We start from the raw sequence: 27,308 nt of genomic DNA, 5'->3' as shown, positions 1-27,308 counted from the left end.
AAATAAAATATAAAAAGTAGGTCTGGAAGTATAGCCCGGAGGTAGAAAAGCCCCTGGGTTTCACCCCCAGCACCACCAAAAATAAATAAATAGGTAAATAAATAAATAAATAAATAAATAAATTTTAGCCTTTTTTTTTGCGGGTCTGGGGATGGAACCCAGGGGCATTCAACCTCTGAGCTACACCCACTGCCCTATTTTTTATTCTTTATTTTGAAACTGGGTCTCACTGAGTTGCAGAGGGCCTCACTAAGTAGCTGAGGCTGTCCGTGAACCATGATCCTTTGGTCTCAGCTTCCCGAATGCTGGGATTACAAGTGTGTGCCACCATGCCTCCTGGTTTATTCTTTATTTTGAAACAGCATATCCCTAAATTGTGGAGGGCCTCATTAAGTAGCCTCATTAAGTAGCTGAGGCTGGCTGTGAACCTACAATCCTGTCTCAGCCTCCCAATTACTGGGATTACAAGTCTGCACCACCACACCCAGCCAAAGTACCTTTTAATTTTGATTAAATTTTGGCACATGCTTGTAATCCCAGTAGTTGGGAGGCTGAGACCAGAGGAGCACAGGTTCACTGCCAGCCTCAGCTACTTAGTGAGACCCTCTGCAACTTAGTGAGACCCTGTTTCAAAATAAAGAATAAAAATGGGGCTGGAGATGTAGCTCAGAGGTAAAATGCCCTTGGGTTCAATCCTCAGCACCACCAAAAAAAGAAAGAAAAAAAAAAGGAAGAAAGAAAATTGGTTGCTTGGGGTCTCACTGGGCGATGTGGCTAAGGGAATTGGTGCTGGTGCTCTCCTTACCCAGAGTCAGACCTAGAGCACGAGGTGGATGGCTTGAAGCTCTCTACAGTGTTGCCACATTTACCTTTATATTACAACACAAACTCGATTTTTTAGCTAAATTCCATCAAAGTAAGTCAGGACACAATACATCTCATGTCCTGAAAGCTTCTCTTGAATGTGGTGATAATGGTCATAGTAGTGTGGAGTGGCCTTTTGTGTCATAATAAATTCTGCTGTCACTCCTACTATGGAATTGTCATATACTAACTTTGTAATCTTGTACAGATTTCTTAAACTCTTCAAGGTTCCATTTCCTCATCTAAAAAGTGATAATAATAGCTTTAATATTTATTAGAAGGTTGAACTAAAGTACTTACCCCCTGTTCTAGACTGTCTTGTATTTCTGTAACAAAATACCTAAGGATGGTTGCTTTGTACAGAAACGAGATTTATTTACCAAACAGCTTTGAAGGTTGAAAGTCCAAGACTTGGTGGCTCCAAGTTTAGCCATCTGTTTAGTCCCTGGTGAGGCGTTCTGACTACTACATCACAAAATAGTGCAGTGGAAAAGGGACTGGCTTTGTGCAGAAGGGGCATGTATGTGAACAGGGCTAGATCACATGGTTACACAGGAAGCAAGAGTGATTCAGAATAGGCCAGATTCTCCTAAAATAACCTTTGTCTGAGGAAAATCTCAAAGATTGAGAAAGCCCACCTGGAAGAGAAACACTAATTTCCCTCCGTCTGTTTGTTTCTTATTTTTGGTGGTACCGGGTATTGAGCATTAATCTCTCTTGAAGAACTAATCACCTCCATTAAGACCCATTTCTTAATGGTTCTCCTACCCTACACTGCCACACTGGGGATCAAGCACATGACTCCTGGGAGACATCCCCAAGTGGATGTTCAAAACCTCAGATAGTACGAAACTCTGTATACAGGCAATGTAATATACCACAACAGCCGAGCTGATTACCAGGGTAATTACTAAGTGACTAACTGATGGTGTGTTAGCTTTTCTGTTGCTGTGACCTAAATATTTGATGAGCACAACTTAAAGGAAGGAGGATGTGTTTGGAGCTCATAGTTTCAGAGGTCAGTCCATGACAAGCCAGCTCCTAGCAGGACCCTTGGCAGCAGCTGTGGCATGGTGGAAGAGGAAAAGAACTTCTCTCACCACATGGTGTCTGAGCAGCAGAGAGATGAGGAGGAAGGTATGGGGCACAGAAGAAGTCCACAAGGCATGCCCATAGTGGCTTTCCATCTCCAGCCATGCCCCAGCTGAACCTGACTGCATTATCTAACACTTGAGCTTCTCGAGGGGACCATAGCAGATGAGAATCATATACAGTGTAGATACACTGGACCAAGGAATGTTTCATTTCTCAGGGAAGGACCAAGTGGGGTCCCTTAGTGCCCAATTTCATCATGGTACTAAGAATGGCACACTGTTTGTTTATTTGAGTGGTACTGAGTGAGGATTGAACTCAGGGGCATTCTACCTCTGAGCTACACCTCCAGCCCTGTTTTATTTTTATTTTGAAATGGGGTCTCACTAAGCTGATGAACATCTCACTACCTGCCCAGGGTGTCCTCAGACCTGTGATCCTCCTCTCTCAATCTCCTAAGTACTTAGATTACAAACATCCACCACCAAGCCTGCTTTAAGAATGGCATATCCCAGTACAAAACGTACAAAAAACCAGTTTGTTAGAAAAGCAAAGAAATTTTCGATTATTCTTTGAGTTAAACTACAGAGACTTGGCCGGGCGTGGTAGCGCATGCTTGTAATCCCCGTGCTTGGGAGGCTGAGACAGGAGCATCGCACAGGTTCAAAGCCAGCCTCAGCTACTTAGTGAGGCTCTCAGCAACTTCGTGAGACTCTGTTTCCAAATAAAATATAAAATAGGTCTGAAAGTATAGCCCGGAGGTAGAAAGCTTTTGGGTTCCACCCCCAGTACCACCAAAAACAAACAAACAAAACAAAAAGCCTACAGAGACTAGTTTATAGGCAGTGGATATTAGGTTACCACCAGTTTTATAGGAGGAAACTGGTTCCAAATTGGTTGCCTCTATGTGGGAGCAGCAGAGTGTCTGCCCACTGCTCTTGTCTCTCCTTTTTATTAGTGGTAGAATGGAAGCAGTGATCCCCCATGTGTCTTTCTGGGGCATAGCAGCTGGGTCAGGAATTTAAGTTAACTTTTTTTTTTTTTTTTTTTTTTGGTGGTACTGGGGGTGGAACCCAGAGGCTTTCTACCTCAGGGCTATACTCCCAGACTTATTTTACTCTTTATTTGGAAACAGGGTCTCACTAAGTTGCTGAGAGCCTCACTAAGTAGCTGAGGCTGGCTTCAAACCTGTGTGATCCTCCTGTCTCAGCCTCCCAAGTGCGGGATTACAAGTGTGCGCCACCACACCTGGCCATTAGGTTAACTTCTTGACACACATTTTTAGGCATCTCTGTTCTTTGAATCTGGAAGGGTTGGAGGTGTCCCGAGCTCTTTATTAGGTTGCTTTACTTTAAAACACTTGTCTGAGTCAGGCATGGTGGCGCATGCCTGTAATCCCAGTACTGGGGAGCCTGAGACAGGAGGATTGCAGGTTCGAGTATAGCCTCAGCAACATAGTGAGATTCTTAGCAATCTGTTGAGACCTTGTTTCCAAACAAAATATAAAAAAGGGCCGGGGTTGTTGCTCAGAGGTAGAATGCTTGTGTACCTAAATAAATAAATTAATAAATGCTTATCTTAGCATGTTAGACCTCTTTCCTCTGTACTCCCCCTTTCCTATTTTTTTTTTCCCAGTACTGGCAATGGAATCCAGGGGCATTCTACCTCTGAACTACACCCCCAGCCCTATATTTTATTATTTGAGACAGGGTCTCACTAAATTGTGGAGGGCCTCAATAAGTAGCTGAGTCTGGCACAAACCTGAGATCCTCCTGTCTCAGCCTCCCAAGCAGTGGGATTACAAGCATGTGCCACCATGCCCACTCACCCCTTTTCTGCTTTTTTTTTTTTTTTTTTTGCGGTACCGAGGATGGAACCCAGGGACAGTCTACCTCCGAGCTACACCCCCAGCCCTATTTTTCATTCTTTATATTTTGAAATAGGGTCTCACTGAGTTATGAAGGGCCTCACTAAGTAGCTGAGGCTGCCTGCGAACTGCGATCCTCTGGTCTCTGTCTCCCAAATGCTGGGATTATAAGCATGTGCCACCACGCCCGGACCCTTTTCTACTTTTAATGTGTCTTCAACCTTAAACATACACATTGTTTCGCTCTGAGTGAACACCAAAGATTTTTTCTTTTGTACTATGTGAATTTTGTGTCATATAATGGGTGTAGTTCTTCTAAATGTGCAAATGAAGTTTTTATAAATTGAGCTGTTCTTTAAGGTATTATTAAGGAATTCTGAAGTAAATTCCTTGTTTAATTTGCTCTAAAAATCTTATTCTGAGTATGTCTATACTTTTTTTATTTTTGTTTTTGTTAGTGTTAGGTCTTAAACCCTGAGTTTTACCCATGCTAGGCAAGTATTTTTTTCACAGAGCTGAAATAATTTTTATGAATACTACTGTAGCTCATCCCCCCACCCCCCTTATAGTACTGGGGATCAAACTTAGGACCTTGCATATGCTAGGCAAACACTCTACCACTGAGCTACATCCCAAACGATTTTTTTTCTCTTTTTAATTTTCAAATGGGCCCTTGCTAAGCTGATGAGGGTGTGTGTGTGTGTGTGTGTGTGTGTGTGTGTACACGTACTGGGATTACAAGCGTGCGCCACCATGCCTGACAGAGGCTGGGTTTGACTTTGTGATCACCCCGAGTCAGCCTCCTGAGTTGCTGGGATTATAGGCAGGTACCACTATGCCTATTTCTTTCTTTTTCTTTTCTTTTCTTTTTATTTTGTGGTACTGAGAATGGAACTCAGGGGCATTCTACTACCTCTGAGCTACATCCCCAGCCCCCCCCCCCCTTTTTTTGTGTTATTGGGGATGGAACCTAGGGGCATTCTACCTCTGAGCTACATCCCCAGCCCTATTTTTTTCTATTATTTATTTTGAAACAAGGTGTCACTGAGTTGCACAGGGCCTCACTAAGTAACTGAGGCTGTCCGTGAACCGTGATCCTCTGGTCTCAGCCCTTCTACTGCTGGGATTACATGCATGCGTCACCACGTCCGGCTCACTGTGCCTATTTCTAGTTAATTTCTTGAAGTAATCTTGGAACATAGTTTGGTTAAATTGCATAAAGACATTGGCAGCCTTAGACTTTCTGTGAGTGTATCATCTCACATTCCTTCAGTGCTGCTGGCCCACTTCTGAAAGAGTGAAGAAGGATTGAGGTGGGTGGGGGAAGGGCAGCCACATGGGCTGATCCCTCTTTTCTCTGCTGTATCTTTGCAGTATGACTTCTCCTTGGAAAAGAAAACCATTGAATGGGCCGAAGATATTAAGAAAATCCAAGAAGCCCAGCAGGAAGCAGAGCGCAAGACCGAGGAGGCCGAAGCTAAAGTGAACTCAAAGAGCGGCCCAGAGGGTGATAGCAAAATGAACTTCTCCAAGACTCACAGTACAGCCACAATGCCACCTCCTATTAATCCCATCCTCGCCAGCTTGCAGCATAACAACATCCTCACTCCGACTAGGGTCAGCAGCAGTGCCATGAAACAAAAGGTTCTCAGCCCACCCCACACAAAGGCAGATTTCAATCCTGCCGACTTTGAGTGCGAAGAGGACCCATTTGATAATCTAGAATTGAAAACTATTGATGAGAAGGAAGAGCTAAGAAACATTCTGGTAGGAACCACTGGACCTATTATGGCTCAGTTATTGGACAATAACATGCCCAGAGGAAGTTCTGGGTCTGTGTTACAGGATGAGGAGGTCTTGGCATCCTTGGAGCAGGCAACCCTAGATTTCAAGCCTCTTCATAAACCCAATGGCTTTATAACCTTACCACAGTTGGGCAACTGTGAAAAGATGTCGCTGTCTTCCAAAGTGTCCCTGCCCCCTATCCCTGCAGTAAGCAATATCAAATCTCTCTCCTTCCCGAAACTTGACTCTGATGACAGTAGTCAGAAGACAGTCAAGCTGGCGAGCACTTTCCATAGCACATCCTGCCTCCGCAGCGGCACGTTCCGGAATTCCCTGACGCCTTCTGCCCAAAGCAGTGCCAGTGAGCTCAATGGGGACCATACTCTTGGGCTTTCAGCTTTGAACTTGGACAGTGGCACAGAGGTGCCAGCCCTGACATCCTCCCAGATGCCTTCCCTGTCTATCTTGTCTGTATGCACAGAAGAATCACCACCTCCAAATACAGGTCCCACAGTAAGTTTTTAAGACACCTTCCTGAGTTAAAGTCCAAAGATTTCTAAAGCCTACCCATCAGCTGTCTCTCTCACATTTTTCTTCTTAAGGCTTAAGGTAAGGCAGGACATGGCAGCTTATATATGTAATTCTGGTTACTTTTCTGATGACCAGGACTATTAATTGTGAAGTAGCCTGGTTAATTTTTGTGTGATTGGAGGCCCCAGTAAAACCTTTCCCAGTGAGAAAAGTACTTCTCTCCAGAATAATAGTGCCCTAGATGGGGGAGGGGCACTGTAAGTAGTCTTCACCTAGGAATTTCCAGGGAAGTGTTAATGGAATAGATGGGTTGATCCCATCTCTTCAGATTTTTGTTTTGTTTTGTTTATTTTTTTTGCAGTACTGGGGATGGAACCCAGAGGCATTCTATCTCTGAGTTACACTTTCAGTCCTATTTTTTTATTTTGTATTTTGAAACAGGGTCTCACTGAGTTGCAAAGGGCCTCACTAAGTAGCTGAGGCAGTCTGCGATCCTCCTGTTTCAGCTTCCCAAATGCTGGAATAGCAAGTATGTGCCACCACGCCTGGCTTTCCAGATTTTTATTTTATATTTTTCTACCTATATACATTTTCCTTAGACGTTCAGAAAAACATGGAATAATCTTGAAAGAAATGCTGTTTTGGTGGTTTTTTTTTTTTTTTTTTTTAACTACTAGAGATTGAACCCAGAGCTACACATATGCTAAACAAGTACTCTACTACTGAGCTATACCAAGCCTTTTTTTTTTCTTTTTTTGGTGGTACTGGGGATGGAACCCATGGGTTTTCTACCTCTGAGCTACACTCCCAGACCTATTTTATATTTTATTTGGAAACAGGGTCTCACTAAATTGTTAAGAACCTCACTAAGTAGCCAAGGCTGGCTTTGAACCTGTGTGATCATCCTATCTTACCCTCCCAAGTTACTGGGATTATAAGCGTGTGCCACCAGCCTGGCTTATACCCTAGCCCTTTAACATTAAAAAAAAGTTAACCAGGCATAGTGGTGCACATTTGCAATCCTAGTACTTGGGAGGCTGAGACAGGTAGGTTATAGGTTTGCTTATAATCTTAGTACTTGGGAGGCTGAGATAGGAAGGTCATAGGTTTGTGGCCAGCCTCAGCTACTTAGTGACACCCTTTATAACTTAGACCCTGTTTAAAAGTAAAGAATAAACCGTACGTGGTGGTACATGCTTGTAATCCCAGCATTTGGGAGGCTAAGACAGGAGGATCGTGTACAGCCTCAGCTATTTAGTGAGGCTCTTTGCAACTCAGTGAGACCCTGTTTCAAAATAAAGAATAAAAAATAGAGCTGGAGATGTAGCTCGAAGGTAGAATGCCCCTGGTTCCATCCCCTTTACAGCAAAAAAATAAAAAAAAATTCTTTTTTAGTTGGTGTGATGTTGCATCCAGTACATCCCAGTACTTAGGATGCCAAGAAAAGAGGATCACAAGTTCAAGGACAGTGTCAGCAACTTAAGACTCTCAGCAACCTGGCAAGACTGTTTCCAAAGAAAAGATAAAAAGTCTGGAGGCGCTGGGCGTGGTGGTGCACGCTTGTAATCCCCGCGCTTGGGAGGCAGAGACAGGAGGATCGCGCAGGTTCAAAGCCAGCCGTGCGCGCTGGCTTAGGAGACCCTGTTTCCAAATAAAAAATATAAAAATAGGTCTGGGAGTGTAGCCCGGAGGTAGAAGGGCTTCCAGGAACCCCAGTACCACCAAAAAAAAAAAAGTCTGGAGGCATAGCTCAGAGGTAGAACTCCCTGGGTTCAATCTCTAGTACTCCCTCCTCAGTTCTTTTGACATATAAAATATTTTAGCTTTTAGGTATTCAGATATGTTCATCATTTCATATGCTACAATTACTTTATTAATAGAGTATTTAATCTCCCTTTTTTTTTTTGTGGTACTGAGAATTGAACCTACAGGCATTCTACCTCCGAGCCACACACCCAGATTGATTTTATTTATTTGGAAACAGGGTCTCATTAGGTTGTTGAGTCTCACTACTCGCTACTTGATTGCAGGCTGTCTTCAAACCTGCAATCCTCTTGTCTCATTCTCCCAAATACTAGGATTACAAGCATGCACCGCAATGCCCGACTTGTCTTTAATCTCTTTAAAAAATGAGTTTATTTTTTATGAAAAATAGTACAAGCACATTTTATGAAATCAGGTAGCTTTTTTTTTAATTTTTATTTTTTGGTGGCAGTGGGGGTGGCACTCAGGGCTTTCTATCTCCAGGGTATACTCCCTGACCTATTTTATATTTTTATTTGGAAACAGAGTCTCACTAAGTTGCTGAGAGCCTAAGTAGCTGAGGCTGGCTTCGAACCTGTACGATCCTCCTGTCTCAGCCTCCCAAGTGCGATTACAAGTGTGCGCCACCATGCCTGGCAAATCAAGTACCTTTTAAAAGGCTTATATTAAGCTGGGTGTGGTGGCACACACTTGTAATCCCAGTACTTGGGAGGCTGAGACAAGAGGATCGCCCAGGTTTGAAGCCAGCCTCAGCTACTCAGTGAGGCTCTGTTTCCAAATAAAATATAAAAAATAGGTCTGGGGATATAGCCCAGAGGTAGAAAGCCCCTGGGTTCCACCCCTAGTACCACAAAAAAGAAAAAAAAAAAAAGGCTTATATTGTCATGCACAGTGGCAGGTACCTGTGGATCATCCCAGCTCAAGGAGGATCACGACCAGCCTGCACAAAGTAGTGAGATGACCCCCCAACACACACACATACATGAAAACTAAAATAAACAAAAAGGCTTATATTGTAGCCCTGACATGGTGGTATACACCTGTAATTCCAGTACTTGGGAGGCTGAGACAGGAGGGATATAGTGTACACACCTGTAATTCCAATATTTGGGAGGCTGAGACAGGAGGATCATAACTTCAAGGACAGCCTCAGCAGCTTAGGCCCTCAGCAACTTAGACCTTCGTTCGTTCGTTAGTTCCTTCCTTCCTTTCTTTTTTTTGGCAATAATGGAATTAAAACTAGGGGCATTCTGCCTCTGAGCTATACCCCCAGCTCTGTTTTATCCTTATTTGGAAAACAGGGTCTTACTAAGTTAATGAGACTCACTACTTGCTCAGGTTGTCCTTGAACCTGCAGTCCTCCTGTCTCAGTCTCCCGAGTATTGGGATTGCAAGCATGCATCACCATCACCATGCCTGGCTCCCTGCTCTATTTTTTTATTCCTTATTTTGAAACAAGGCCTCACTAAGTAGCTGAGTCTGACTATGAACCTGTGATCCTCGTGTCTCAGACTCCCAAGTACTGGGGTTACAAATGAGTGCCACCACACCTGGCTCAACTACTTTTTTTTTTTATTCTTTATTTTGAGACAGTCTCGCTGAGTTGCAAAGGTCTCACTAAGTAGTTGAGGTTGTCCACTAACCCTGATCTTCCTGTCTTAGCCTCTCAAATGCTGGGATTACAAGCATGCTTCACCATGCTCAGCTACTTTTTTTTTTTGTGGGTCTGGGGATGAAACCCAGGGGCATTCAAGTTCCGAGCAACACCCCCCGCCTGTTTTATGTTCATTTGTTTCCTTCCTTCCTCCCTCCCTTCCTTCCTTGTACTGGGATTCCTAGAAACCCTTCTACCTCCGGGCTACACTCCCAGACCTATTTTTTTTATATTTTTATTTGGAAACAGGGTCTCACTAAGTTGTGGAGGGCTTCACTAAGTAGCTGAGGCTGGCTTCGAGCCTGTGCGAGCCTCCTGTCTCAGCCTCCCAAGCGCAGGGATTACAAGCGTGCGCCACCACGCCCGGCTCTACAGCTTTTTTGTTTTTAAATCATTATCACGTTTTTAATTTCTGCATCATATTTCCTCTTGTAAACTGGTGTCATTTCATCATTCAAGGCTATGGTTTTCTGTTCACGGTTAAGAGTAAGGCACTAACATAAATAAAGCCCAGATGGGCGTGGTGGCGCACATTTATAATCCCAGTATTCGGGAGGCTGAGACTGGAGGATTGCGTTTCACGGCCAGCTTCAGCTACTTAGTCCCCTCTGCAACTTAGTGAAACCCTGTTTGAAAATAAAAAATAGGGCAGAGGTGTAACTCAGAGGTCGAATGCCCCTGGGTTTCATCCTTGGACCTGCAAAAAAAAAAAAAAAGGAAAATAAATAAAAATAAAAAATAAAATAAAGCCCATTGTGGTGGTACATGCCTTTAATCCCAGTACTTGGGAGCGTGAGACTGGTAGTGAGACTGTCAGTAACCTAGTGAGACCCTGTTTCAAAATAGGGCTGAGGGCATACAGCTCTGACGTAGAATGCCCCTGGACTCAATCCCCAGGAAACCCCCCTTCCACACATACGCAAAGTATGTATGCTCCCAATTAAAAGATAAATATTAGGAAACATTTTCTTTGATTCTTGGCAGCGGAGCCAAGCTGTAGAACAGTTTTCGACTTTGTTCCCGTAGCATGTGGGTTTTTTGGAGTGAGCTGCCTTTGTGCCTTGAGAGTGACTCATTATCAGAGGTGCGAGGAGCTAAACATAAGAATCTTTTCACCAGTCAGATGAGAATTAGTAAGGTCTTGTGACTGGGAGCAGGCTGCCTGTAGCCAGCATAGTAAATTGACAGGACCTTGGAGTCCATATTCCAGTCCTTGGGGCTAAGCCTGGCATGGTTAATAATCCCTTTGACTTGGCTCTGTAGGACAACAGTTTTAGCAGGAAATGAGACACAGTATTTGGTGTGGGGCAAAGGTGAGTCCCCTTAAGACCCTAAGGCCCTGAGCTGGGTATAGTGATAACAGGTTTGAGACCAGCCTGGGCAATTAGTAAGATCTAGTAAGATCTTGTCTCAAAATAAAGTGATAGGAATGTAGTTCACTGGTAGAACCTTCCTGGGTTTATTTCCCACTACTTCAAAACAAAACAAAATCCTGAAGCCCTAATCTGGCCATGCATGGGAGTAGTATTTGCAGCTTCTGCCCAGACCAGTGATAGAAATAAGAAGAGGGAGCTGGGTGTGGTCCTTACTCGTAATCACACCACTTTGGGAGGCTTGAGACAGGAGGATTGTAGGTTCAGAGCCAGCTTATTGAGGCCCTCAGCAACTTACCAAGACCCTGTGTCAAAGTAAAAAATAAACTAGGGCTGGAGGTATAGCTGAGGTAGAATGTGGGGGTGTTGTTAGTGAATGATCTCTTTGGGTACTGAGATACTACAGTCTTGGAAAGGGATAATGGAGCTCTGGAGAGAAATAATTGTAGCCAGCTTGAGCATCAGTCCTGTGGGTAGTCTCAGCCTCTTTCTCCAGCTCAAGTCCAGGGATTGGAGCGTGGAAGGGCATGTGGCTACTGTGTTTTCTCACTTTGGTGAGATGAAGGCAGCCACAGTTGAGGCTATCTTCCTAGCTAGCTTTTCTCTCCCCTAGCTGCCACCTCTTACCCCTCCTCTTCATATCTCTTCAGGGGGTCTGGCTACAACCTGGGCAGACTGCTTGACTTGGGGCTTGATTCATTTCAGAAATGGAAAGTTCCTGGGTTAGGCCACCTCAGTGGCATGTCTTTTGGGATCCAGTCTTCTTGCCTTGATTGTCTTGTTTCTCTACCACCAGGTCATCCCTCCAAATTTCTCAGTGTCACAAGTGCCCAACATGCCCAGCTGTCCCCAGGCCTATTCTGAACTGCAGACACTGTCCCCCAGTGAGCGGCAGTGCGTGGAGACAGTGGTCAACATGGGCTACTCATACGAATGTGTCCTGAGAGCCATGAAGAAGAAAGGAGAGAATATTGAGCAGGTGAGTGTTGGTCTGGGGGGTGCAGGGGGATGAGCCGGGAGAGGATGCTGACCTCTGGAGCAGGAGTGGTGACCTGGCCTCTGCCCAGAACACCTTGGACCTAGAGCAACAGCCTCTTGTGCATTTGTGGAGACTCATACGGGGTATTTTACCTGGGAAACCAATAGTCTCAGCAGCAGGACTTCTTTGGGCTGAGGAAAAGCATAGGGAGCAGTAGAGCTCTTGGACTGTCATCCAACTACCTCATCCTCTGCGCCTTCAAAGGGTGTAAAATTAGGTGTATGGTCAGATCTTTCTTTCCAGAAACTTCTCATGGCTGCCCAGGGACTCCTGAAGAGTATACTGGGGTATAACACCTCAGGGACTTTTTTTTCTTTTTGCGTGTCTGGGGATGGAACCCAGGGGCATTCTACCTCCAAGCTACACCTCCTGCCCTATTTTTGTATTCTTTATTTTGAAACAGGGTCTCACTAAGTTGCAGAGGGTCTCACTAAGTAGCTGAGGCTATCTGCGAACTGCGATCCTCTGGTCTCAGCCTCCCGAATGCTGGGATTACAAGCGTGTGCCACCATGCCTGGCTCTCAGGGACTTTTTTGAATTGGGCTATTTGTCAGAGGACTGTCCTGTCCAGGCCATGGATTTGGCATTCTAGGGGATTTGACATTCTAGGAGATGTGAGTCAGCTTTGGCAGCACCACCTTTGGAAAACAGCTATTCATGTGTAGAAGGCGTGTCTGTTTGTTCAGCAGGTAGTCACTGAGGTCATGCTCTGTTGGATACAGTTTAAGACACAGACTCAGATTCTCTCCAGGATCTGGTGATTCAGATAGGGCGGGAAAGAGACTTTACATTAGCTAGTTTAAGACATTTTAAATTTTTTATTGGTACTGGGGATTGAACCCAGGGCTATTCTACCTCTGAGCTACACCTCCAACCCTATTATTTTTTTTATTTGAAAACAGGGTGTAAGCTGCCAATAGCCTCACCAAGTTGCTGAGCCTGGCTTCAAACCTGTGATCCTCTTGTCTCAGCCTCCCAACTACTGGGATTATAGGTATACACCATGCCTGGCTCCTCAGTCCTTTTTGTTTTTGGAACAAGATCTCACTAGATTGCTGAGAATCTCACTACTTGCTGAGGATGTCCTCAAACCTGTGATCCTCCTGTTTCATCCTCCCAAGTACTGGGATTACAGGCATTCACCACTGTGCCCAGCTTAGTTCAAGACTTCTGGGAAGTACAGAGGATAGGCGGGAAGTGTTCAAATCAAATCTTGTTTCTTCTCTTAGATTCTCGACTATCTCTTTGCACATGGACAGCTTTGTGAGAAGGGCTTCGACCCTCTTTTAGTGGAAGAAGCTTTGGAAATGCACCAGTGTTCAGAAGAAAAGGTGGGAACCTTCATGCTTCATAGGAGTCATTTGGAAAGGATAAAGTAGCCTCTCTTGGTTTCCTCTCCTGGCCCATAGTCCCTTTTCCTTGCCATGACTATAGGCAGAAGCAAGTGAAGACAGAATCTCCCAAGTGTTCAGATAGGTTGAAGGCCCTGTGTTTGGCATGGATGAGGCACTGGGTTAAAGACTCACCTAGAATCCAGGGCAGAGGAGGGAAAATTATCTTGGGCTAAAAGCCAAACTTTCAGATTACTTGGGCCATTGCTATTTTTTCCCCTTGGAGAGGAACCATTTGGGGGTTCAGTATTCTTGGCAGGAGTAGGGATGTGGGTCGTGGGACCCTGACAAAAGGTCAGTAAGAATTAAGATGGACTGTGCATGGCTCCTGAAGCATGGTGGGCTGTGGCATTAAATGTCTGCTGACTAGGGAACTGCATGGAGGCTCCTGAGGCTGTGGCTAAGGATGCAGGTGCCTCTGTTCCAGGAATCCTGTGTACATTGAGCTGTGTTGTATGACTGGATCCTTTTCTTTAATTTGCATTCTCTTCTGTCCCTTAGATGATGGAGTTTCTTCAGTTAATGAGCAAATTTAAGGAAATGGGTTTTGAACTGAAAGACATTAAAGAAGCTTTGCTATTACACAACAATGACCAGGACAATGCTCTGGAAGACCTCATGGCTCGAGCTGGAGCCAGCTGAGATCAGGCCCTGCCTGGACCCTGCCACGGAACCACCATCCCCCCAGGAGGCCCTGCAGAGCCCTCCTGTGGGGAAGAACGGGCGCACTTCCGGGTTTTCCTTTTGGGAGTTAGGTCAGGTGTGGAGACTGTGCTTGCCAGTCTCTGAGCCTAGGCCCTGAGCTGAGGAGAAAGTTGGGAAGATTTGGGTGTGCAAATGCCCCAGAGTTATCCTAACTCCTCCCATATTAAATGTAATTGTATTTGAGAAGTGTCCTTCCCACCTCGGCCCTCCTGAGAGACTACCTGGGTCATTCTGGGATCTCTACATCCTCAGCAGAAAACTGGTCTGGCTGCCAAGAGGAGTAGGGAGGAAAGGGGAGGGCCAGACTTTGTGCTGCTTTGGGGCTCAATGCTTCCCCCACTACCTGCACTGGTGGACTGAACTCTAATCCAAGTTGAGTATAAGTGAAAGGTTCTTCCAGGGTTTTTTCTCCCTTTAAAAACAGTCTCTTAGTGTTACACTGGTTTGCAATGTCTCTGGGGTGTGAAGAATGCACTTTCCCCACAGGGCCAAGTTTGCCTCTTCTGCCAGGCAGTCACCATGCTTCGGCTTGGTTTAGACCACAATTCTTTGATGCCCAGGGCTTTAGAGCTCCTGCTCTAGGAAACTGTTGTCAGTTTGAGTAATCACTGGCCCGTTCCCACATAATGAATGGGTGAGAAAACAGGCCACGACCTAGTGGCTCAGCACTAACCCCTTCTGTTCCGTTTGAACAGCCTTCACTCCAGCCCTGCTTTAGGATGACACGAGTTAACACCTAGGCTTAGAAATCAGTCTCTTTGGTTTGTTTTGTATTATGTTGTACATCATTAAAGATCTAAATACAAAGGATATACAGTCTTGAATCTAAAATAATTTGCTAACTATTTTGATTCTTCAGAGAGAACTACTAATAAAAATCTAAAAGGTATGTCTTTGCTGTGGTAACGTCTTTATTGCCAAGAATTGTGTTATTGAGGAAAATGGGCTGGTGGGAGGGAGGGAAGGGCCTTCTTAGGGCTGCAACAGGACCTATTTCTCTTTCTTTGATTTCAGTACTTTCTTCCCCACGCTAGGCCTGTGGGACCCAAGGAGCTGGTCTCCAATCTGCTCTAATATTTAGTTTGCCAAAGCAGGCCCTGACAAGGATCTGTTTAAAACTGGCCTAGCTCAGTCTCCAGGCCAAGGACCTAGACTTTTTTTTTTTGCCAGATTAACTGTGGAGGTGGCATATAGGTTGTGCCTTCAAGTGAAATTGAGGAAGGAGTCCCTTTTCCTGTGGGTAGCACCAGGCATTTATAATGCTGTACACTGGCAGGACTGGATTTAAAGTGCTTCCTGAGCTCTCATTGGTGCTGTTGCAGCCAATAGAATCCCTAATGTTTCTTGCCCTTATATTCACTACTATCTCACCATCCCTCTGGGGCTCTTGGCTGAGAGCCAGTTTCTGTGAGTAGGTACCAGAGCCTTATGCTGGAAGGAGGACACCCTCTGGTGGTCAGATCGAGCACTGCCTGAGGCTGTAGTTCGAAGAACCATTTAGCCCTTATCTTGGCCATTTAATCAAGTCCTCCTCTTAAAACCTGAAAGGTAATTCTTTACCTGAGAGAAAAATTTCATATGGTAGTGGGCTGCAGGGCCAAGGCTGTTACATCTGAATCTCAGTATGATTCAGGGTGGCCTCTGGAGCTGATGCATATCTGGAGGCTGCCTTGTTTTCCTTGTCTTGAGTTTCTTCTGCTAAAAAGACAACACTACAAGCAGAACTGAGATGAGGTGTGTGTATGAGTGTGAATTCTATGCTGGAGGCCTCAGACTATTAAGTATAGCACTCAGTGCCAGGATACTGAATATAGATCCTGGAGAGTGGCTGGATGGCCAGGGTGTCCTGGAAGATGGCAAGCCTAGGAGATGAAATTGCTTGAGAGCCTCCAGCTCTTCAAGTATTCTCTGAGAGCCAGGCATGGTGGCGCATGCCTGTAATCCCAGTACTTGGGAGCTGAGACATGATTATAGGTTCGTAGCCAGCCTCAGCAATTCAGCGAGGCCCTCCGTAACTTAGTGAGACCATTGCAGAATGAAAATACAATAGGTCTGGGCATGTAACTCAGAGGTAGAATGCCCCCTGGTTCCATCCCCAGTACCATACACACACAAGACTATTAAATGACGAGTCACAGCCAGGAACGGCTAATGGGCACTGTCCACGGCCCATTACTTCAGTGAAAGGCAGAAAGAGGAAAAAAATGCAGTGACATGGATATCACCGTCTGTCTCAAAAGTGGGTTTCTGGAAGGGAGGGGAGCGATAAGCATAAAGCCTGCCACACACCTGCCACTGTTAAAAGCATCAAGTCAAGACTTACTCATTTTACACTTTTAAAAAATAAATCTCCAAGCCAGGTATACTGGAGCATACTTAATAATCCTAGTACTTGGGGTGCTGAGACAGGGAGAAATGCAGGTTTGAAGCCAGCCTTGGCAACCTAGTAAAACTCTCAACCTAGCAAGACCCCTATTTCACAACAATAAATAAAACTGAGCTGGGGGTGTAGCTTGGAGGTAGAATGTCCTTGGGTTTAGTCCCCAATACCATACAAACACACAAAAAAACAAAAGCAACCTAAATCAGTCTCCGAGGTCTGATGTGCAGGCACAGCTCATCCTACTGCTGCCCACTAGCACCAGTGTTTTAGTTTTTGTCTGAAGAAAGGCACAGAATTCAGATTTGAGCCCCTGGGTTCAGTTTGTTGTCTTCTACAACTTCTGACTTGACTACCCCGCTCTCTGGTCTTCAAACTTAGGAACATCTACAGAGTTATTAGTCCCAAATGTGTTCCCATAAACATGGGGTCACTAAAGCAAATTCTCTTTGAGCCCCCCCCCCAAGAGGGGAGACATTAAAGTCTTCAGCTTGATCACGAGTGAGGAACCAGGGCCCATTCGATGCCACCTGTGGCTAGCACGGGCAGGACCCGGGGATGAGTGGCTTCTGGTATGTGCAGAGAAGATCTGGCAGAGGCCTCCACCAGCCCCTGAAAGCCCAGCCCAGCTCCTACCATGCCCCACCACCCGGTGTAAGGTCTTGCTCTAAGACACCACTGTTCTCTCAGGGGATGCAGCTGGCCTGTGGCAGGTGATGTACTGCTGCAGCTGGCTCCTCAGACTCTGGATGCACTCGGATTTCAGAGCCATAATTTCATCCAGCTGCGTCACAAAATCTTCAAAATCCTGAAAGGAAATAGTGGGCAAGTGGAGTTTTTCTGCTCCTTTGCAGATTATTTTTTTCTAGTTTTTCTAGTTTCTCCCTCTTCCAGGAAAATTTCAGAATCCAGGCTCCTGCTCCAGCTAGGAAACCTGTTGGAGAGTTGCAGTGGCACTGGGGGTGGGGGGAGGACATTTCTGCATTTGAAATATAGTAGAGAGATACTTTGTAGAACAAAGTGGTATTAAGATAGAAATACTTCTGGTCCATGTGTTTTAGGCAACAGGCTGGTCACTGTTACAGTTAAAGGGAGGGAGCCCAAGCTACTAGGAAAGCAGGACAGAGGCTGGAAATCTTTTAGCCTGGGAATGGACAGCCTAGCACCTCCTTGTATCTCAAGACAGACTGTCTCAAACTGTCTCAGAGAAGTGGCACGAGGAGGCAGAAGTCCTCAAAAGTGTGAGCTGTGTGAGCCGGGCATGTTGGCACACCTGAAACCCCAGTACTTGGGAGGCTGAGATAGGAGGATCTTAGGTTTGAGGTCAACCTCAGCAACCTGAGAGGGCTGGGAGTGTAGCTCAGAGACAATGTCCTTGTGTTCAATCCCCAGTACAAAAAAAGAAAAAAAAGAAAAAAAGAAAAAATGCTGGGCGTGGTGGCGCACGCTTGTTTGTAATCGTGCTTAGAAGGCTGAGACAGGAGGATCACACAGGTTCGAAGCCAGCCTCACCTACTTAGTGAGGCTCTCAGTAACTTAGTGAGACGCTGTTTCCAAATAAAATATAAAATAGGTCTGGGAGTATACCCTGGAGGTAGAAAGCCCCTGGGTTCCATCCCCAGTACCACACACACACACACACACACACACACACACACACACACACAAGAAAAATGGCTAGTGTATGCCAGCAGAACCTTACCATGGAAAACATGGATGACCATTAAAGTAGCCACAGACTAATTCCCAACAACCCTTGAGTGTCTAGCCAAGGCAACTTACATTAGAAGCCAGCTGGCTAATCAGGGTCTCCTCCTTGAAGCCCAGCTTGGCCATTTCATCCAGCTGTTCCTGGTGTGCACGGATGACCACCTGCCTGGGAACACCGAAGAGGAAATGTGATCCTCCTGGTCTCCCATCCTCTCAAGGACAGCTTTCTGAAACTGAGCCTCTTTGCCCAAAGTAGCCAAGGCTGACCAGGGCTGGCTCACCACCTCTCTCCCCAATTTCCATGTTCCTTTCTTATGACTAGTCAAGGGATTAGGAAGTACCAACAAGATAGAGGGAGAGAGACGGGCTTTTTAAGCTATTCCTGCCTCCCCAGTTATACTTAGGGACAGGGCTGGGTGCCGATTCTCCAGCTGCCTATTTTAAACAGCTTCCCTGAGAAAGATTCTCAAGGCTGTGACCACCCTGAATGATAAACTTGGCACTAGGTCTCCTGTGGAGGTCCAACACCAAAGCAAGAGGTCTGAGATTCTTAGAAGCTGAAGGATCTATTGTCAGATTCTAATGATGAGTAGAGATCATGGAGCAGCAAGATTGTCAAACCTCCCCAGAAGTAAGTGTAGAAAGGCAAGCTCCTCACCTTGCATCCCAGCATGGCTTTCTATCTGTCCACAATAAAACATTAAGTAGGAGAGTGAGTAGGGGTACCAAAGAGACTCAAGTTTTAGGAGAAAGTCCAACTTACTGTGCTTGTTCCAGGGTGGGCTGGTGGAATGTCCCTGAGGTTGTAGAAGAGCAGCTGGAAACAAGAGAAGGGTTCGGTGACACTAAGCACCGTGAGACTGGCCTGTGCTTCAGCCATGTGATGTCCTCCTTGTGGCAGGGCAACTTCGTGGGGTCTGAGGACAAACCATACCCCTGCCAACTGAGCACCGTAGGATGTTTTCTTTCCTGGGCCCAGAGCTGATCAGCCACACTACTACTTCCTGTTCGTGGGGTAAGTACAGGTCCAGAGTGGGGTACTCCAATATGTATGGTGAAGGGCTTTCCTGGGAAATCCTGAGAGCCACCCAGCTCTGTCTCCTCAGCCTGAACAACATGCTGCTCACCACCCACATGTTCCTGGGGGAAGAGGGCATGCTCTCTACCCTGGCAGGCCTCTCCCAGGCCAACCTCCCTGTTGGACAGCTTCTTGAGTGGGTGCCGATGGATGGGCGATGGGGACAAAGCTGGAAGATTGCCACCAGGTTTATTATCAGGGGGAGATGAGGACAGCCACAGGTGTCCAGTTGCAGAAGACACTGGCAAGGCTGCCTCTTGATCACTAGATACCATGTGGCCCGTGGCTGGGTCCCCTGTACTCTCTAGACTGTGCACAGCTCCATCCTGGGCCAGCTGCTCCAAAGGAGAAAGGTCACCATCTGAGGTCTCTAGGAGGGACACAGTGAGGGGAGCCATTAATCCTGAAGTACATTCAGAGCAAGTTCCTCCAGCATCTTCTCCTTGGAAAAGATTACTGTTTTTCACTGGTCTGGTCACCTGAGTTGAGCTGTCTTTACCGACTTCTGTCAGTGATGTGGTGACTAAGTCTCGTTGGCCTGGGGACCCAGGAACTGCAACATGGGATAGTGAAAAAGAGAAACCATCTTCCAGGGATGGTGAGCTGATGTCAGCCTGCCCACAAGCCTCACTTCTGAAGGCAGCCTGACTAAGGTCAAAGGCTGGGCCTTCTCCATCTTTTCTTTGACTATGTGCAGTATCTGCCTGTGAGCAGGATGGCCTCTCTGCCAGGTTGTCTCTAGGAGGCCCTGAGGAGGCAGGACCTTCCTCTCTGCTCCAGTCTAAGCACACCTTCCTTGGGCTGTGGCTGTGACTGAGTGCTGCTCTTCTGTGGCTTAGGGGGTCCCTGGAGTATGCCCAGCTTTCAGTTGGACCCTTTTCACCACCACCTGTCCTGGCGCTAAAAAACAGACTCTGCTGCCTTTCGGCCACCTTCCCCTCCAGACCTGGCTTTCCCTTCTGATGAAGGAAGAAGGAGCTTTCGCTCTTCTCCACTGTGCTCCTTTCCTTGGATGTCCTCTGACCAGAGATGTGTGAAAAAGAATCTTCACTGAAATCACTGTCATCCAGGTCCTCAGCCTGGGCGGCATCGTGGCTCTCAGAATAAGAGCAAAACAGAGGGGCCTCCTTCTGGAGCTGGCCCTCTGAAGGCCTGTGTTGGCATAGAAGCCTTTCCAGTGGTTGGTATTTTAACTTCTGTTGCAGGAGAGGTGGCTGCTGGAACTGTTGGTGATAAAAGCGCAAATGTTCCTCTCTTTCCTTCTGGTGTGGAGGGATGTCTGTCCAAGCTTCAGAGGCAGGCATGACAGGTGGGCCCTCCTTGCTATCCTGACTGTCCTCGATTAAGCAGTGGCTGTTGCCAGAGGACAGCTCAATTCGTGACACCAGCTGCTTCTGTACTGGCTGCACTGTCTGCACCTTCTTGCCTCTGGGAGGCAGCTTTCCATGCACAGGGCCTTCTCCTGTGCCTGGGGTCCTGCTTCCCCACCCAAAGGCGGGCTTGTTGCCAATCTGATTTTTCTCAGAGCACAGTGATGCCAACTCTTCTGCCCTTTTTTTTGCCAAATGTCCAGACCGCACTGTACCTTTGACAGGGCTAGTCTGCATGACACACTCTTGGGGAGGACTTCCTCTGGAGCCACCTCTTTTACCAGAGGCTTTAGGTACAGAATCAAAAGGGATGTTGGGGGTATGGCTGGCCAGAGGATGGGCCTTCCCTCTCATGGAAGCAGATGCCACTGTGAGCGAGTGCTGAAGCCCCAGCTTGACTTTTTTGGGAGAACACTTCTCCCCTGTCAGAGCCACAGGAGAGCTCTGGATTCGTTTTGGAGATGAGTTTCCAGGTGTCCAATTTTGACTGGCAGATGAAGTGCAACACTTAATGCCTTTCTTTAGTTCTTTGACCCTGTAAATAAGGATACATTTAATGTTAAATGTGTATTCTTGTATATTCTGTAATTCCTTTTTTTTTTTTTTTGGTGCTGGGGATTGAACCCAGGGGCATTCTACCTCTGAGCTACACTCCCAGCCCTATTTTATTTTTTATTTTGAAACAAGGTCTCACTAATTTGCAGAGGGGCTCACTAAATTGCTGAGGCTGGCCATAGACCTGTGATCATCCAGTCTCAGCCTCCCAATTGCTGGGATTACAGATATGCACCACTACACTCAGCTCTATGCGCTTTAGTTCTTTTTTCTTTTTTTTTCTTTTTCACTACTAGGGATTGAACCCGGGGCCATTCTACATCCAAGCTATACCCCCAGCCGCCTCCTCCTCCTCCTCCTCCTCCTCCTCCTCCTCCTCCTCCTCCTCCTCCTCCTCCTCCTCTTCTTCTTCTTCTTCTTCTTCTTCTTCTTCTTCTTCTTCTTCTTCTTCTTCTTCTTCTTCTCCTTCTCCTCCTCCTCCTCCTCCTCCTCCTCCTCCTTCTCCTTCTTCTTCTCCTCCTCCTCCTTCTTCTTCTTCTCCTCCTCCTCCTCCTCCTTCTCCTTCTCCTTCTTCTTCTTCTCCTCCTCCTCCTCCTCCTCCTCCTCCTCCTCCTCCTCCTCCTCCTCCTTCTTCTTCTCCTCCTCCTCCTCCTCCTCCTCCTCCTCCTCCTCCTCCTCCTCCTCCTTCTTCTTCTTCTCCTTCTTCTTCTATATTGTGGATGGAACTCAGGCACATTCTACCTTCAAACTACACCTCCAGCACTATTTTTTATTCTTTATTTTGAAACAGGGTCTCACTGAGTTGCAAAGGGCCTAAGTAGTAGCTGAGGCTGTCCGCATGAGTTGCAAAGGGCCTCACTAAGTAGTAGCTGAAGCTGTCCTCCAACTGTGATCCTCCTGTCTCAGCCTTCCAAATGCTGGGATTATAAACGTGCACCACCACACTCAGCTCGTATTTTTTTATCCTTTTTTGTGTGTGTGGGTATGGGGATGGAACCCAGGGGCATTTGACCTCCGAGATACACCCCCTGCCCTATTTTATTTTTATTTTGAAACCAGGTCTCACTGAGTTGCAGAGGGCCTCACTAAGTAAGTGGGGCTGTCCGTGAACTGCGATCCTCCGGTCTCAGCCTCCCAAATGCTGGGATTACAAGCGTGTGCCACCACGCCCAGCGTTTATTCTTTATTTTGAAACAGGGTCTCACTGAATTACAAAGGGCCTCACTAAGTAGTAGCTGAGGCTGTCCAGGAACCGAGATCCTCCTGCCTCAGCCTCCCAAATGCTGGGATTATAAGCGTGCGCCACCACGCCCAGCTTATTCTTTCTTTATTATTTTTTTATTTTTATTTTTTTGGTGGTACTGGGAGTGGAACCCAGGGGCTTTTCTATCTTCGGGCTATACTCGCAGACCTATTTTTTATACTTTACTTGGAAACAGGGTCTCACTAAGTTGCTGAGAGCCTCACTAAGTAGCTGAGGCTGGCTTTGAACCTGTGCGATCCTCCTGTCTCAGCCTCCCAAGTGTGGGGATTACAAGTGTGTGCCACCACGCCCGATTTATTCTTTATTTTTGAAACATGGTCTCACTAAATTGTGGAGGACTTCACTAAGTAGCTGAGGCTGGCCACAAATTTGCAATCCTGTCTCAGCCTCCTAAGTATTGGGATTACAAAAGTGTGCCAACACACCCGGCTGTAATTCCTTTTCTATAGCTTTCAGAGAAAATAAAAACAGAAAATTTGGCAATTCTGTGAGCAGAGTCCTCTTTCCTGCAAACCATCCCCTTTCAGGATCCTCTGGGAAGGTAAATGCCCTCAAACTTGCTGTGCATTTCAAGAAGCAAAGCCTCCAGAAATAATTACGGTGCAAATTCCATTAAGGGAAAAGTGAGCTGCCTCTTTCTAGGGATTTTCAACCTTAATACTGCTGATATTTTGTACCATGTAATTTTTTATTGTATGAAGATGTCCTGTGTATTGAGGATGTTTAGCACCATCCCTCATCTCTACCCACTAGATGCCAGTTATCATTCTTCCCAGTCATGACAATAAAAAAGTCTTACCCACTACGAGAAACATGTGTGACTACAGGGTCAAGTGGCAGATACCAAAGTCACCCCAGAAAGACGCCTGCCCAGGGAGCCAAGAGGTGTTAGTTCTGGCAACTTCTAATGAACCTTTGGAAAGTTCCTGCTCTTTGATGGGCCTCAGTTTATCCTTCTAATATGTCCAGGTTGGTTCATTCTGGACCCATCTAGCTCCAAATAATTCTGCTTTGACAAGTATATGTATTTCCCCCCCCCCCCCCAGTACTGGGGATTAAACTTTATTCCTGAGCTACATACCCAGCCCTTTTATTTTTTTATTCTGAGACATGATCTTGGTAAGTTGCTCAAACTGGTGTGTTTTTTGGGGGTTGGGGGTAGTACTGGGTATTGAACCCAGGGGCATTCTACCTCTGAGCTACACCCTCAGCCCTATTTTTATTCTTTATTTTGAAACAGGGTCTCACTGAGTTGCAAAGGGCCTCACTAAATAGTTGAGGCTGGCTGTGACCCATGATCCTCCTGTCTCAGCCTCTAAATGCTGGGATTACAAGCATGTGCCACCATGACCGGCTCTTTATTTTTGAAACAGGGTCTCACTAAGTTGTAGAGTGCCTCACTAAGTAGCTGAGGTGGCCACAAACCTGTGACCCTCCCAAATACTGGGATTACAAGTGTGCACCACTATACCCAAATCTAGGCTAGTCTTAAACTTGCAGTCCTCTTACTTCAGCCTCCCAAGAAGCTGGGATTACAGGTGTGCACCACCACACCTGGTAGTAATATGCATTCTATTTCCTACAATTAGGGCTGAGACCAACAGGAAGGAAGGCTCACTGTGCTGACCACCCCAGATTAATACTTCACTTCCCAGAAGCCACTGAAAAGCCACTGATGAGGTCAACTCTGGAACAAAGGAGTGTGTCATCTTCTGTCTTGTCACAGGTGTAAAAGCAAGGCCTACTAGGTCACATCCTTCAATCACCAGATGCTCCAAAGAGAGGGCTGTGGAACTCAACATCAGATCCACAGATCTTATATATGTAAGAGTTGTGCACAAATTCATGATGTGCGCGAACACACACACACACACACACACACACACACACACACACACACACACACACTACATACCCCCCCCCACTTCCATTTGGGAGCCAATTTGCCAACTTACCGGTCAGCATAACGCAAGGTATTCAGAGTGTGTTCAGTGGCTACATGGCTTGGTGAGATGTTAGCAATCATGCATGTTTTGGCATTGCCAATGAAAGAATCCTTCAGGACCTGTCCAAACCAGAAGGCAGGTGAATGAATAAAGTCTACCAACAAAGGGCATACTTTCTACTTATATGCAGGACACACTGGAGCCAATAGTAGCCCTCTGTCCACAAAAAGGTGAGGTCTTGTTATATTGTCTGAGCTAGTCTCAAATTTGTGGGCTCAAATGATCTTGCCTCAGCTTCCCAAGTAGCTGGATTACAGGCATGTGTAGGCTTGTGTCACCATATCTGGCCGAGCCTGGTGGAGCACACCTGTAATGCCAATACTTTGGAGGCTGAGACAGAAGAATTGCAGGTTTAAGGCCAGACTCAGAGACTTCGTGAGACCCTGTTTCAAAATAAATAAGAAAAAGGGCTGGAGTGGTAGCCTGAAGGTAGAATGATCCTGAGTTCAATCCTCAGTATTAAAAAAAAAAAAAAAGGCTTCTTGCTGGGCATGTGGTGCATGCTTGTAATCCCTGCATTTGGGAGGCTGAGACAGGATGATTGTGGTTTGAGGACAGCCTCGGCTACTTAGTGAGGACCTTTGCAACTCAGTGAGACCCTGTTTCAAAATAAAGAATAAAAAATAGGGCTGTGGGTGTAGGTCAAAGGTAGAATGACCCTGGGTTCCATCCCCAGTACCAAAAAAAAAAAAAAAGCTTCTTTAATTGAAAATAAACAGAAAGGTAGTGACCCCCAAAGAGCTCAGCTGCATCCCTGGGATCCCAACTCCCTGTGCTGTAGGTATCTCTCCCTGAGTCCGCCTTTGCCAGAGGCCTAATAGACTGAGAGCTCTGGGAGAAATATGGCAGTTCTTTCCACTATGCTTAATATTGTGCCTTGCTGGTACCGTACACTCTATTACATCAACAGGAATGGAAGAAGGAGCCATGAATGAAATAAAACTCAAGGCTCACATTTAACTTTACCTGAGTTAATTTGCTCTGCCTGAAGGGGGTATGGCTATGTTCCTGGTCCAGTGCTCGGATACACTCTTTCAGCTGCAAAGTGGGAGAATAAAAAGTATATCAAATAACATGTTCAAAATGAGTAACAGATAAGATGCTACATCCATGTGAAACTTATTTTTCTTAAATAAACCACACTTAGGCAATTCCCCAAAAATAAAGTCAGTATGTGATAGAATTTTTTTGTTCAACAAATAAAACCAAGTGGGACTAGGAAACACCACACTCTGCTGCCTAGCTAAGGGCTTTGCAGTTTCAAGGCTGAAATTCCAGGATTAGCCTTGAGTATCTGACCTATCCTTAGATCTCACGGTCCAAGTTTATGTGGTGATATTCTGGCTTACCTGCTCCTTCCTCTCCTCACAATCTTCTCAACTACTGGTGCCCTTAAGTACAAAAAATATCTACACTGTTCTTTCTCCCTACTTACTTACCTATAAGTGTCATACTTATAGGTAAATTCAAGTGCAGATTTGAATATAAATTGTCTGAGTGGGTCCAAAGTAGAATGGAGCTGAGAAATTTCTTAGGTCTACACCTATTTGCAAAGAGCAGGAACTGTGGCCTAAAGGTAAGGGGACATTACTTGTTCCTAGGCATGGCCCTGCAGTAAGAAGTGCTCACTGGACATCACCAGGGCTGGCAGAAACCTGGAAATGTGGACCTCCAGGTATAACATGTCCTTCAGAAACAGCAGTGGAGATGGGGACGGAAAAATGAGAGAAGAGCCGGGCGTGGTGGCGCACGCTTGTAATCCCCATGCTTGGGAGGCAGAGACAGGAGCATCCTGCAGGTTCGAAGCCAGCCGCGCTGGCTTAAGAGATCCTGTTTCCAAATAAAAAGTATAAAATAGGTCTGGGAGTGTAGCCTGGAGGTAGAAAGGCTTCCAGAAACCCCAGTACCACAGAGAGGGGGGGGGGGAGGGGAGGGGAAGAGAGACCTTCTCTTTCTGAGTCATGCAGTGAGGCTAAAAGGCCGAATAAATAAAAAATAGGAAAAAGAAAGGAAGCAATCCCTTGGAAATATCAGTGCAGGGGTCTACCAAGAGTAAGAAATTAGCTTTGTGTGTTTGCTGTGGCTGTTATTACTTCAATTTTTTGTGGCACTGGGAATTGAACTCAGAGGCATTCTATCTCCAAGTTACACCCCCTAGCCCTATTTAATTTATTTATTTTGTGGTACTGCAGATTGAACCCAGGGGCATTCTATCTCTGAGATGCATTCCCAGCCCTACTTTGTGTGGTGTGTGTGTGTGTGTGTGTGTGTGTGTGTGTGTGTTACTGGGGTTCCTGGAAACCCTTCTACCTCTGGGGTACACTCCCAGACATAAAATTATATATATATATATATATATATATATATATATATATATATATATTTTTTTTTTTTTTTTTTTTTTTTAAACAGGGTCTCTTAAGCCAGAGAGGCTGGCTCCTCCTGTCTCTGCCTCCCAAGCGCAGGGATTACAAGCATGCGCCACCACGCCCGGGTTATTCTTTATTTTGAAACAGGGTCTCACTAAGTTGTAGAGGGCCTCACTAAGTAGGTGAGGCTGGCCTCATACGAACCTGTGATCCTCCTGTCACAGCCTCCCAAGTACTAGGATTACAAGCATGTGTCACTTGTATTTTTATTATTTATTATTTTTATTTTGAAACAGGATCTCACTAGGTTGATGAGAGTACCACTACTTGCCGAGGCTGTCCTCAAACCTGTTATCCTCCTGCCTCAGCCTCCCATGTATTGGGATTACAGGCATGCACTACCACACCTGGCTTTACCACAGCTATTTTTAGCAACAGTAACAGAGGCCCATCAGTGACCCAACTCTATCCAAGAAGCTATGGGACTTAAGAAGAAATATGGCAATATCTT

General features: G+C 45.9%; 2 protein-coding genes across 4 annotated transcripts in view; one reads left to right on the top strand and one right to left on the bottom strand.

Moving 5' to 3' along the window:
• The window catches only part of UBAP1 (ubiquitin associated protein 1), a gene marked incomplete at both ends in the record, with an annotated part of 33,707 nt that extends 19,705 nt beyond the window's left edge, over window positions 1–14,002 (top strand). Inside the window, 4 exons of one of the 3 annotated variants that reach the window (XM_080709093.1) lie at window positions 5,198–6,121; window positions 11,727–11,909; window positions 13,199–13,300; window positions 13,862–14,002. In XM_080709093.1, coding sequence (XP_080565219.1) covers window positions 5,198–6,121; window positions 11,727–11,909; window positions 13,199–13,300; window positions 13,862–14,002 — 1,350 coding nt within the window. The remainder of the gene's footprint in view (window positions 1–5,197; window positions 6,122–11,726; window positions 11,910–13,198; window positions 13,301–13,861) is intronic. The other 2 variants (XM_080709095.1, XM_080709094.1) reach the window with 2 other exon arrangements.
• A 3,110-nt stretch (window positions 14,003–17,112) lies between these two features.
• The window catches only part of KIF24 (kinesin family member 24), a gene marked incomplete at its 3' end in the record, with an annotated part of 50,639 nt that continues 40,443 nt past the window's right edge, over window positions 17,113–27,308 (bottom strand). The window contains exons 8-12 of the mRNA XM_080709384.1: window positions 25,395–25,466; window positions 24,378–24,487; window positions 18,919–21,138; window positions 18,228–18,321; window positions 17,113–17,253 (exon numbers count right to left, since the gene is read on the bottom strand). Of these exons, the coding sequence (XP_080565510.1) occupies window positions 17,113–17,253; window positions 18,228–18,321; window positions 18,919–21,138; window positions 24,378–24,487; window positions 25,395–25,466 (2,637 nt within the window). The remainder of the gene's footprint in view (window positions 17,254–18,227; window positions 18,322–18,918; window positions 21,139–24,377; window positions 24,488–25,394; window positions 25,467–27,308) is intronic.

This window comes from Muscardinus avellanarius, assembly GCF_963383645.1.
Source record: "Muscardinus avellanarius genome assembly, chromosome: 13".
In the NCBI taxonomy this organism is placed as follows: Eukaryota; Metazoa; Chordata; class Mammalia; order Rodentia; family Gliridae; genus Muscardinus; species Muscardinus avellanarius.
Note: the sequence above shows the minus strand (reverse complement) of the source record. Positions and strands in the feature narration are given on the sequence as shown.